The sequence below is a fragment of the Stegostoma tigrinum genome, chromosome 4 (genome assembly GCF_030684315.1).
Source record: "Stegostoma tigrinum isolate sSteTig4 chromosome 4, sSteTig4.hap1, whole genome shotgun sequence".
In the NCBI taxonomy this organism is placed as follows: domain Eukaryota; kingdom Metazoa; phylum Chordata; class Chondrichthyes; order Orectolobiformes; family Stegostomatidae; genus Stegostoma; species Stegostoma tigrinum.
Genome location: NC_081357.1, coordinates 85,061,508 through 85,074,844, shown reverse-complemented (window position 1 = coordinate 85,074,844; position 13,337 = coordinate 85,061,508). Strand labels below are relative to the sequence as shown.

At 41.0% G+C, this 13,337-nt stretch overlaps 1 protein-coding gene across 1 annotated transcript in view; it reads left to right on the top strand.

Moving 5' to 3' along the window:
- LOC125452853 (collagen alpha-1(XXII) chain-like) overlaps nt 1-13,337 on the top strand; it is a 444,116-nt gene that overhangs the window by 21,833 nt on the left and 408,946 nt on the right. The window contains exon 3 of the mRNA XM_059645502.1: nt 8,852-8,926. Within this exon, the coding sequence (XP_059501485.1) occupies nt 8,852-8,926 (75 nt within the window). The remainder of the gene's footprint in view (nt 1-8,851; nt 8,927-13,337) is intronic.

Genomic DNA, 13,337 nt, shown 5'->3' with positions numbered 1-13,337 from the left:
CAGTGTGGTTGGGCTGGGGGCTAACATGGGAATATAAGGAAAATGGAGAACAGTCATAATGTGATCTGTTTCTGAACTTATTGAGTACAACCTTGAAACTGCGGGGCTGGAAAGTACCTCAGGGGAAAACGAAATGGTGAGCATTTAGTTACTTGTCCTCAAATATCTTTGTAGGCTACAAGTAATAAGGAAGGCAAATGGAATTTTGACATTTATTACAAAAAGGCTAGAAGATGAAAGTAGGGAAATGTTGCTGCAAATATACAAGGCATTAGTGAAACTACAACTGGGGTAGGTCATGCCTTACAAACCTTATTGAGTTTTTTGAGGATGTGACTAGTAAGGTTGATGAGGGTCAAGCTGTGGATGTGGTGTATATGGACTTCAGTAAGGCATTTGATAAGGTTCCCCATGGAAGGCTCATTCAGAAGGTCAGGAGGAATGGGATACAGGGGAACTTAGCTGCTTGGATACAGAATTGGCTGGCCAACAGAAGACAGCGAGTGGTAGTAGAAGGAAAATATTCTGCCTGGAAGTCAGTGGTGAGTGGGGTTCCACAGGGCTCTGTCCTTGGGCCTCTACTGTTTGTAATTTTTATTAATGACTTGGACGAGGGAATTGAAGGATGGGTCAGCAAGTTTGCAGACGACACAAAGGTCGGAGGTGTCGTTGACAGTGTAGAGGGCTGTTGTAGGCTGCAGCGGGACATTGACAGGATGCAGAGATGGGCTGAGAGGTGGCAGATGGAGTTCAACCTGGATAAATGCGAGGTGATGCATTTTGGAAGGTCGAATTTGAAAGCTGAGTACAGGATTAAGGATAGGATTCTTGGCAGCGTGGAGGAACAGAGGGATCTTGGTGTGCAGATACATAGATCCCTTAAAATGGCCACCCAAGTGGACAGGGTTGTTAAGAAAGCATATGGTGTTTTGGCTTTCATTAACAGGGGGATTGAGTTTAAGAGTCGTGAGATCTTGTTGCAGCTCTATAAAACTTTGGTTAGACCGCACTTGGAATACTGCGTCCAGTTCTGGGCGCCCTATTATAGGAAAGATGTGGATGCTTTGGAGAGGGTTCAGAGGAGGTTTACCAGGATGCTGCCTGGACTGGAGGGCTTATCTTATGAAGAGAGGTTGACTGAGCTCGGTCTCTTTTCATTGGAGAAAAGGAGGAGGAGAGGGGACCTAATTGAGGTATACAAGATAATGAGAGGCATAGATAGAGTCGATAGCCAGAGACTATTTCCCAGGGCAGAAATGGCTAGCACGAGGGGTCATAGTTTTAAGCTGGTTGGTGGAAAGTATAGAGGGGATGTCAGAGGCAGGTTCTTTACGCAGAGAGTTGTGAGAGCATGGAATGCGTTGCCGGCAGCAGTTGTGGAAGCAAGGTCATTGGGGTCATTTAAGAGACTGCTGGACATGCATATGGTCACAGAAATTTGAGGGTGCATCCATGAGGATCAATGGTCGGCACAACATTGTGGGCTGAAGGGCCTGTTCTGTGCTGTACTGTTCTATGTTCTATGTATTGTGGACAGTTGGGATCCCTGACTTGAAAGGGGCTGTAGTTACATTGAAGGAAGTTCAGAGGAGGTTGACTGGATCGACTTCAGAGATGAAGGGCTTGTCTTATAAACAGAGATTGAGCAGTGTAGGCCTACAGTCTCTGAAGTTTAGAAGAAAACGAGAAAATCTAGTTGAAGTATATAAGCTGTTAAAGGGGATTGACAGAGTAGATGTTAAAGAATGTTTCCTCATATGCAGCAATCTGGAATAAGTCATAATTTTAGGATAAGGATGTGGCAGATTTAGAACATAGAATGTAGAACACAGAACAGTACATCACAGGCCCTTCAGCCCATGATGTTGTGTCAAACTTTTACCCTAAACCTAAGGTCCACTTAACCTCCACCCCTACCTTATACTATCATCCATATGCCTATCTAATAGTCCCTTAAATGCCCTTAATGAGGCCCACTCCACTATCTTTTCCAGAAAAGTATTCCAGGCCCCGACCACTCCCTGAGTAAAGAACCTACCTGTGATGTTTCCCCTATATCTATCTCCACTCACTTTAAAACTATGCCTCCTTGTAATAGATACCTGCACCCTAGGAAAGTGTCTCTGGCTACCCACTCTATCTATACCTATGATCATTTTGTACACCTCTATCAAGTCACCTCTCATCCTTCGAGAGATAAGCCATAGCGCTCTCAACCTTTCCTCGTAAGGCCTTCCCTCCATTCCAGGCAACAGCCTGGTAAATCTCCTCTGCACCTTTTCCAATGCTTCGACATCTTTCCTGTAATAAGGTGACCAGAACTGGACACAGTACTCCAGATGTGGCCGAACCAGGCTTTTGTCTAGCTGGAGCATAACTTCACGGCTCTTGAATTCAATCCCTCTATTAAGGAAAGCTAACATACCATATGCCTTCTTAATAACTGTATCCACCAGGGTGGCAGCTTTCATGGAACTGTGGACATGAATCCCAAGACCCCTCTGCTCCTCCACGCTGCTAAGAATCTTTCTGTTAACCCTGTATTTAAACAGAGGAGGAGGAATTACATCCCTTATAGGGTCTTGAGTCTATGGAATTCACTGCCCAAGGCAGCATGGTGGCTCAGTGGTTAGCACTTTGCCTCACAGTGGGTTTGATTCCACCCTTGAGCAACGGTCTATGTGGAGTTTACACATTCTCCCTGTGTCTGTGTGGGTTTCCTCTGGGTTCTCCAGTTCCTCCCACAGTCCAAAGATGTGCAAGCTAAGTAGATAGACCATTCTAAATTGCCCATCGTGTTCAGGGAGGTGTAGAATAGGGGGATGGATCTGGGTGAGATGTTCTGAGAGTTGGTGTGGCTTGTTGGGCCAGAGGGCCAGTTTCTACACTGTAGGGATTCAATGATGTTGTGATGGATATTGGGACATGGAGTAAATTTAAGGAAGAGGTAGACCAACTTTTAAGTTCGTAACAGATAGAGATATTATGGAGTGTGGGCAAGAATGTTGAAGTCGAGATGAGATCAGCTTTGATTGTTTTGAATAGCAGAGCAGGCTTGCGGGGCTGAACTTTCTACCCCTGCTCTTAGTTGTTATGTTATTAAGTTATGTGACCTGATGCCAAATTTTGCTGGTGATAGTCCTGCGAGGGATATTTTACATTGTTGTGTTTACTGTATAAATAAATGTTCATGTTGTTGTTATATCTTAATATTCCCAAGTGAAAATGGATTCAGCATAGCTTGTGGGATGAAAACAATCAATTTGTTTTGCAGATTCACCAGTAGGGCATGTTTTAAAAACATGGAAGATAGATTTTGTGAAGTGAAAGGTTTGTTATATTACTTTATTGAATATAGTTAGGACAGGAATGTAGGAGGTGAGGTGAAATTATTGTGAATAAAATCTGAAAGTGTTGGAAACACACAGGAACTTGGTCATCATCTGCACATAACCACAGACAAGTTAAAATTCCATTCAAATTTGGAAAGCTTTTTTTAAAATGAAGACCAGCATCTGGACTTGTTCATGTCCTGTCCCTGGCTTTTAACAATCCCAGACGTTCCTGGTCCTCCTTGCCTCAGGGCTTCTGATAAGGCTGACACCATCTGAACCTTAAATGGAAGCTGCAGTTAAAATAACATTCGTGTCCCAGATGATGGCACATAGACGCTCACACATCATTGAAAGTGGCTTCCCACTTCTCTGTGCAGGCAGCATTCCCATGCTTAGAGTCCGGCAAGCTCAAATGGTCACCAGAGAACAGGAATTCTAACAGGAAATGGAGTGGCATGGTGGCTCAGTGGTTAGCACTGCAGCCTCACAGCACCAGGGACCCAGCTTCGATTCCAGCCTCAGGCTACTGTCTGTGTGGAGTTTTGCACATTTTCCCCGTGTCTACGTGGGTTTCCTCTGGGTGCTCTGGTTTCCTCCCACAGTCCAAGGATGGTGGACACAGTCCAAAGATGGTGAACCACATTTGGAATATTGTGTCCAGTTCTGGTCGCCCTATTATAGGAAAGATGTGGAGGCTTTGGAGAGGGTGCAAAGGAGGTTTACCAGGATGCTGCCTGGACTGGAGCGCTTGTCTTACGAGGAGAGGTTGACTGAGCACTGACTTTTCTCTCTGAAGAGAAGGAGGAAGAGAGGCGACCTGATCGAGGTGTACAAGGTAATGAGAGGCATGGATAGAGTTGATAGCCAGAGACTTTTCCCCAGGGCAGGATTGACTGCCACAAGGGGTCATAGTTTTAAGGTGTTAGGAAGAAGGTATAGAGGAGACGTCAGAGGGAGGTTCTTCACCCAGAGAGTTGTGAGCGCATGGAATACTTTGCCAGCGGAAGTCGTGGAAACAGAGTCATTAGTGACATTTAAGCGACTGCTGGACATGCACATGGACAGCAGTGAATTGAGGGGAACATAGGTTAGGCTATTTTAATTTTGGATTAGGATTATTCCACGGCACAACATCGTGGGCCGAAGGGCCTGTACTGTGCTGTACTTTTCTATGTGCCACCTAGGTGGATCGGCCCTGCTAAATTGCCTGTAGTGTTTAGGGTGATGGGTCTGGGTGGGATGCTTCAAGGGGCGGTGTGGATTTACTGGGCCGAAGGGCCTGTTTCCACACTGTAGGTAATCTAATTTAATCTAAGCTAATTCAGTGCAAGCACCCTGTTTCCATTTTAACCTTCACCTGTTTTGGTGAGGATGGAATGAGGTTAAAATTCCCTTTTTATTAGTATACTTAGATCTTTGTTAGGATAGACAGTACATGGTCTACCAAAGGAATGACCTGGATTAGGGACACGGTCACAATCGTTAGCTATTCTATGTTTATTATGCCTCACAAACCCATCTCGAAGGTACTACTGAAGGTGCTATCTTTTCGAATCAGATGTTATTCCAAGGCCTTGCCTTTCATCCCAGATGGAGCTAAAAGATCCCATGGCACTATATTGAAGTAAGCAAGGGGGACTATTCTCCCATGTCCTAACTAATATTTATTCCTTAACCGACAGTACTAAAGCTAGCGATTGTGACATTGCTGTTTGCAGGACATTGCTATGTGCAAATTGGCTGCTACAATGAATATTATGCAATGTGACTGCATTTAAAAAAGGTACTTCATTGGCTGTAAAATTCTTTGGCTATTCTGAGGAAGTGAAATTCGCTAAATAAATTCAAGTCCTTTTCCAAACTTTTCTGTATTGTCAAAAACATGCATTGGGACTTGTGTGCTACATTTGCAAATTTCACATGAATGGGCATACAGATAGATAGGCAGACTCTTCTTATTCTTTAAGTTGTCTGTAAAGTAAATTGGCAAGATTATATCTTGCATTGGTGAGCAGGGTCTTTTTCTGTCCCAGCCACATCAGGCATGTCTGCTGACTGGCCGATGAACTGTGACTTCATATAGGTCATTTAGCCCCTTCTAGTTTATCAAGTATTCCCATTTAAAAATAATGAAAACTTGCAGTTTTAAACAAGATAAAGGTTGTCTTTTTTGCATACTTGTTGCTTTTAGTTGTTCGAGAAAAAAACAGAGATAAACTTACTTGCTACAAAAGACAGAAATGAGGATTAAAAAGATTAGAAATCGATATGGATAAAAGATGCTGAAAAGCTTAAAGTAAGATCAGTCTGTCATAGCTTCAGGCCCACCTTGCTTGAAGATCTGTCTTTCCAATGGGAAGGCAAAAGGTCCTATTATTGCGGGTTGCTTGTACAAGTGCACTTGGTGGATTGTGAGTGTGTGCGCGTAGTGTGTGTAAAATGTAGTGTGCGCTATAGTACTCATCGTTCCCAAAGACAAAGTCACTTACATGGAATTCCTCCTTGTGTCTTCCAAGTCTCCTGTTCTCACAGAAGCTTTGAATGTTCTCACCTTTTTGAAGAATCTGTTTCATTGTTCAAAGGCTCATTGAATTCTACATGTTTTTGTGATTGTTACTAAAGTACCACATCAGTCTGCCTGCTTGTTTCTTAGTTGCAGTAAATCAACAGTAGCAGTCATCTAACTCCTACGTGCCATCTTCTAAGATTCTGTTAAAAGGAGATCTGAAATAGAAAATAAATAGTGCATACTGGAGAAACTCATCAGGTCTGTAGATCTACGCTTATGGATTTTCGAGTCCAATTTGACTCTTCTTCAGCATAACTTCAGACTTTCCAAAGGAGAGGCACGTCAGAGTCAAAACATTCTTTTTCTCACCCCACAGATTTTGCCAGACCTGCTGAGTATTTTCAGCAATTTGTTTTTATTCTAAGATTCTACTCCACTTTTTAGAAGAATAGACAGAAAGTTTAGCCTTCTGTATAAGTAATAGTATTTTAGTGATGTACATTTTTTGATGTTCGCTAACAGATTGTTGAGTGAATCTCCAATATGCCAATTTCAACTTCTAGACATATCCTGTTCACTCTTTGCACAACAGGATGATGCATTCACTGTGACACAAACGGTGATCAGTTGAAATTTAATTTGTACTTGGGAGACATTTGATTTTCTTGTTAACCTGACTTTGAACCTGGCTAAATTTTTGCCATGTGTTTCAATCACTTTATAGATGCTTTGAATGTTCTATTTGCTTCACAGTAAGTGGGTATGAAAGGTTATTTTTAGATGAAGCTGGAATGATAATCACAACTTGTTTTGTTTACCTTGTCTGCAGTACGTCAATACAGTGTAATTATTTCATTGCCTTTTAAACCTTCCTCATCAGTAAGAAAATTCAACTGTCATGTTGCTAGGAATCCATATTTATATTTAATCATGGGATTAACTCAATATACTTAGCAATGTATTTAGTGCAGAGATTGAGTTCTAAAGTACTGTTGCAATTGAGTGCTTTCAGAACATGCTTCTCTTGGGACCATTTGCAAATCAGAGTATATGTGCACAATTGTATTTGAAAGCAAACAAAGATTGTAAAATCTTTATGAGTAAGTGATGGAAAAACATCTTTCAAACTGTTGGCCGTGGTTCTGAAAGATTCACACACCAGGGACACAAATTACAATGTTGGGAATAGGGAATGAGGTAGGCAGATGAAACCTTTCCACCAAAAGATAAAGAACAGTAGATTGCATTACCGGAGATTTTTAAAAATCCTTTTGCTCATTCTTCAGATATAAGCAATGCTGTCTGGGCCAGAATTTATTGACTTTCCCTATTTGCCCTTGGGAAGTTGGTGGAGAGCCACCTTCTTGCAGGTCTGTTTGGTGCAGATGCACCCAAGATTGACAGGATTAGGCCTGCCATAGTCACATTGCCTGGCAGCCTGTCAAATTCCATTCTTTTGAGGGGTTTTTAACCAGTTGATGAAACTCAGTGGCTTGTTAGGGCCATTTCAAGGGACAGTTCAGAATCAACCATTTTGCCATTGTTCTAGAATCACATATACCAAATCAGGTAAGGTAGCAAAGGTAATAGGAACTGCAGATGCTGGAGAATCCGAGATTACAAAATGTAGAGCTGGATGATTACAGCAGGCCAAGCAGCATCTTAGGAGCACAAAAGCTGACGTTTCGGGCCTAGACACTTCATCAGAAATGGGGGAGGGGGAGAGGGTTCTGAAATAAATAGGGAGAGAGGTGGAGGCAGATCAAAGATGGATAGAGGAAAAGATAGGTATAGAGGAGACAGACCATCAGTTTCAAGGCCGAAGAGATTACAAGAGAGTTGCGTTGGGAGAGAGATCCCCTGAGGTTTATCTCTCCCACTGCAACTCTCTTGTAATCTGTTCGGCCTTGAAACTGCTCGTCTGTCTCCACTCCACCTATCTTCTCCTCTATCCATCTTCAATCTGCCTCCCCCTCTCTCCCTATTTATTTCAGAACCCTTGCTCCCTCCCCCACTTCTGATGAAGGGTCTAGGCCAGAACCATTAGTTTTTGTGCTCCTAAGATGCTTCTTGGCCTGCTGTGTTTATCCAGTTCTACACTTTGTTATCTGAGGTAAGGTAGCAGTTCATTTTCCTAATGACACTAGTGAGCAACATAAATTATTATAACAACTGACAGTAATATTGTGGTCATCAAATTCCAGATTTTTACTTTGGAATTGTACCCTCACCCTCTGCTATTCAAACCCAAGTCCCCAGAGCATTACCAGGGTTGCTTGGCTTCTAGTCCAGTGACAATACTGTGATGCTGTCATAACTCCTCTTAAATCGGGCAAGTTCAAGAAATGCTCAGGAGTAAGGGGAGCTGTTAGAAGATGAGTGGGACCACTAAAAAGACAGACTTAATGGGTCTAATTCGATTATTTGTAATTTTCCTTTCTTTCCCTGAATTTCTACCTGTGCACTACAATGGCGCCATCTAGATGTTTTTGTTAGTGAATATACTGCTGAGCCTATATCACCATCTCAGGAAGTTGAGTTCCCTGTGGCTCTTGGGCTACATAGGATGTGCTGCTAGGTGCTGAGATTCTATCCTCATTTTAGTGAGGAACAAAGAGTATGTCACGATATTTTACCAAGGATCAGGTGAAGAAATTGCTGAAATGATCGGCCAGTACCCAAAATGATTACCTTCTGCTCTGTGGAACTTGAAACAGCTGCTCATGGTTCATTCAATAACAGAGTGGGCCATTTGTCCCCTCAGACCTGTTATCCTATAACATTAATCATTGCTTATCTCTGTCTTCATTCGCTGCATTTCTCCATAACTCCTAACTCCTTTAACTTAAATAAAAATGAACGTCTGTCTTTTTTTAATGATTTGCTTGCTTTTGGTTTATTTACAACATATGTGTTTACAATGATCATAATTTTGCCTCACTTAAGTCCGAGGGGATTTTGTTAACAGCATATCTAACAAAGACTTTCCTCTCCCCCATGCTCACAGATGGCTTATGTCCAACCATTCAATTGGAGGGGCAGCAGTTCAAACAATCACAACAACAGCATGTTGAAACTTCAGGTAACTCCTGTTGAATTGTTACCATTTCTACCAAAGCAATTACAATTAAAAACAATGGAGAGTGTGTCATTTTTGTGCATGTCTTTATTCCCTTGCTCACTAACTGATAGTAAGATGTAATTTATCATGAGATGTGCATCATTATTGCTGAAATGTAGATATACACATGTAGTTCTATGAAACCTGTCTTTCCTTCTATTTCTGGAGTAACCCTACAGTTCTATATGTATAGTTCACAGGGTCATCCCCAAGGATAAGCATTCATTTAGCCTGTACCTTCAAGGTTCGGAGCTTGTCGACCAACATTACTAGAGTTGCCTATGCAGTGAGGGTAAATACTGTGTCACTTGAGGAGTGCCAGTTTGGGACAATGCTATGTAATGTCCCTGATGTGACCTTCTGTATCAGTCCTCACATCCCACAAGAATAGGTCCCATCGAGCTGATAGACATTCACAGAAGGCAAATGACTGTCATTGATGCAAGTGATGAATTAAAGGATACTCTTTGGGAATTACATTGAAAAATATGTCACAGGAAATAAACTCCTGCCAGAGAGGTTGGATCAGGTCTGATTACAATTTGACTGGCACCCATAAGTAGTACAACAGATGAAAGAATTGAAGGGTGAGATAGATAGTTAATATCACTACCTGATGGGAAGATTTCTGGGACTGGAGCATGAATTTCCAGATACAACCATGGATCCACCTCCTTTCATACTTGGCAATCAACAACATCATATTGACTCTGGTATACTTCACCATTCTATCTGTCAAGTTTGCCCAGTGGAAAGGGGAGCTCTCCAGACCAATGAACTTCAGCATGACACAAAATAAATGAGCCGTATAGTTAAGTATCATGAAGGAACTCCAAGAAATGTTGGTTATTGCAACTGGTGACTTTAACTGCAGTGATAATGCAAAGCATGCATTTTGCTATTAGTTGTGTGGATTTGCTCTTTTCAATGTAACTGTTTTACTTACGTAACACACCTTTAATAAGTTCTCTATATATAAAGTTTTTTGTTAACTTTTCTTTTACTATAATGGGTTTTAACATTTTGACTGTTGAAGAAATTATGCAAGCATTTAAACCTGAGGGCCTCCCACCTCATGCCAACAGCTAATGAAATTTTGAACCAAATTCATGAAGTCATTGCGACAAAAGGAGAGAAATGTAGGTAGTGGAATGTCCCTTTTTAAATAAGTAACAGCTCTTTTGGGATACTAAATGCAGCATTGGCAAAATGAGCAAAATGCAAGGAAGGGAACAGAGATCATGAGCCAAAAAGCTTGCAGAATTCGTGTCAAATTGGATCAGGACACATATTCAAACCATTTACCTTGATTGACTATATTGAATGACTGTTGTTGAGACAATGCTGCGAGGTTTCAGATGGAACAATAGATCAGAGTTCTGGTAGAGCTGTTTCTGAGACAGCCCAGCTCAATTAATAGGGAAATTAAAATATCCAATACTGTCTGTCATAACATTTTTTCCTGGGATAATGTTAATTACATTGCTGTATTAAACTGCTGTAACTACATAGGAGGAATCAGCATGTTGGTAACCATTGCTGACATAGTAAATGATAGTAAGCAATGTACTTGGGGATGGCCTAGAGAACTGTATTTTAAAGGGGCCATTGCAATCAGAGGGCTGACACTCTGGAGACAACATCGGCACAAGAAGCAGAAATCTTGGGAGTGAAAAGAACAGCCTCAGCCTTAGTTTGGCCAGCTGTAATTGTGGTGGTATAAACTTTTTTAGCAACTTGCACTACCAAAGCAGATTTTAAACCGGTGTGAGAATATCGTAGTTTAAGAACTGTAAGGTTATTCAGTATATAAATGGAAAGGTAGGTGTCCTAGAACTACATGTGTATATCTTTCAACACATCATATACATGTGTGTATGTTTCAACAATATAAACCACGTCTCACAATAATCTGTTTTTCGTAATCAGTAAGTAAGCGATTGTATCAGACTCATGCAAAAACAGCACTTACAATAGTCTTTCTGTATGTTATTTGTATCACAGTTGAAAGTTATCTACGTTGGAGTTTTGCTCTTGACAATTCTGTCGATGTATTCAGTAAATGTATTCAGTGACTTGAATTTAGTAACGTAGCATGGGAAAGTGGAAATCCGTTATTAAAAGTTTGAGTTAGAATCTGTATCGAAGAGAAATATTCCGTCTACAATTGTTTCAGAGGGGATTTGCAAAAATATAAGACCTTGAGTCACTACTGTTATATGAGTCTGAGAAGGTTAATAGGAATGAGCTTACTCCTGTCTGTGAGAATTGTGTCAAATGGACTTGTGGGAAGAACAGTATCTCAAAGAATTGTGACCCAAAATTTGGTCCTCCTCATAATCTTCATAACAATGTCAATCATATCAGTGTAAACTGTAATTGGTCAACAGCAAGCAATAAGCTACTTCTGGATGTGAGTTTGCTCGCTGAGCTGGAAGGTTAGTTTTCAGACGTTTCATCACCATTCTAGGTAACATCATCAGTGAGCCTCCGACGAAGCGTTGGTGTTATGTCCCGCTTTCTATTTATTAATAGAATATTAATATTATAATAAATAGAAAGCGGGACATAACACCAGCGCTTCGCCGGAGGCTCACTGATGATGTTACCTAGAATGGTGATGAAATGTCTGAAAACTAACCTTCCAGCTCAGTGAGCAAACTCACATCCAGAACCTCAACTGAGCTACAAATCTTCTTAAAGCTCGATAAGCTACTTCTCTTCAATGCAGGAGCACTTTTAATTTGACCAGCAAGTGTTTTTCCTCTCTCGACACTCGGCTAAGCAGGCTGTATAGTTTCCGACGCTTGAAGAGGATGCTGGCAGCAGTCTTCTCAAGAACTTTACAACAGCATTGTGAGCCAGCAAAGCCATACAACAGCAGTCATGTCCTGTTGAAAATGTAATTGCTCCAAGATAAGTTAGGGAAAATTAATACTTACAAATGTTGATGGTGAGAGAAGCACTAGTCAGGTAGAGCTGGGTGCTGTCGGTGTACATGTGTAATTTGAAGTCGTGTCTTCACATGTCTTATGAAGAGGGATTGAGTATTAAACTTGTACTCTCTGGAGTTTAGATGAATGAGAGGAGATTTAATTGAGGTATACAAAATTCTAAAGGGGCTTGACAAAGTAGATGTAGAAAGGATGTGTCCTCATATAGGATAATCTAGCATAGATGTTGTAGTTTTTGGAAAGAGGTAGTAGATTTAAAACAAAAATGCAGAAGAATTATTTCTCTCAAAGAGTCATGAATGTGTGGAATTCACTACCCCAAATTATGGTAGCTGCTGGGACAGTGAGTAATTTTGAGGGGGAGATGAACATATTTTTAATTAGCACCATTTTAAAGGTTATGGAGAGTTGGCAAGAAAGTGGAGTTGAGGCCGTGATGAGATCAGCGATGATTGTACCAAGTAACAGAATAGGCTCAGGGGTTGAATTGCCTACTCCTGCTTCTAATTCTTAATTCTTATAGGGAAAAGGGAGTTGATGATAATCCAACCATCCATGATTTAATTCGGATAGTTGAGAGGACATGTTAGCTGAAAGCTTACTTCTGTTCCTATAAGTTATGACCTTATGATGTCACTGTCTGTCAATGATAGATAGAAGCCAAGGATAGATCACTATTGGACACTAGATGTGCTGACTTTTGACAACATGCTTAACTAGTAGAGAAGATCACAGGTAGATAGTCCCCAGTTCCATCTCTAAGCTCCCCTTATTTCGTCTCAGGTCTGCTTTCTGACTGTAGATTATGACCAATAGGAAACATGATCCAGAACTGTTTGTTCCAAATTTTGAATTGTTTATTGAATGCCCAGCTGCCCAATACATAACAAGGTCACACACAGATAGGAGCCATTTTTAACAAAACTCACTGAACAGGAAACTAATGAAATGGAGAGCACCTTTACGTTTACATCCTGCTTAACTTAACTCCTCCAATGAAGTTGATATGGATAATATTGGGTGCTAAGTTAAACAATTGTTCCACAATCGTATGGATATTCCCGTTCAGTGGATTAAGATCAGATTCATTCCAAAATACTTTCTCTCTCTTTGTCAATCACAGAATAGTTCCATATGCATAAACGGGCCCAAACTTAGAACTTAATTTATTTCAGTTACTTTCTTAATTAAGTGTAAGTTTATTTACACTTTGACGCCAAAGAAAGCTGCATGGAAATCATCATAAACCATTTAAATTGCAATTGTAAAATACAGTTACCTGTCTGTTGGTAACAAAGTGTGAAGCTGGATGAACACAGCAGGCCAAGCAGCATCTCAGGAGCACAAAAGCTGACGTTTTGGGCCTAGACCCTTCATCAACCTGTCTGTTAGTCGCTGTTTTGCCATTCCTTATGTTA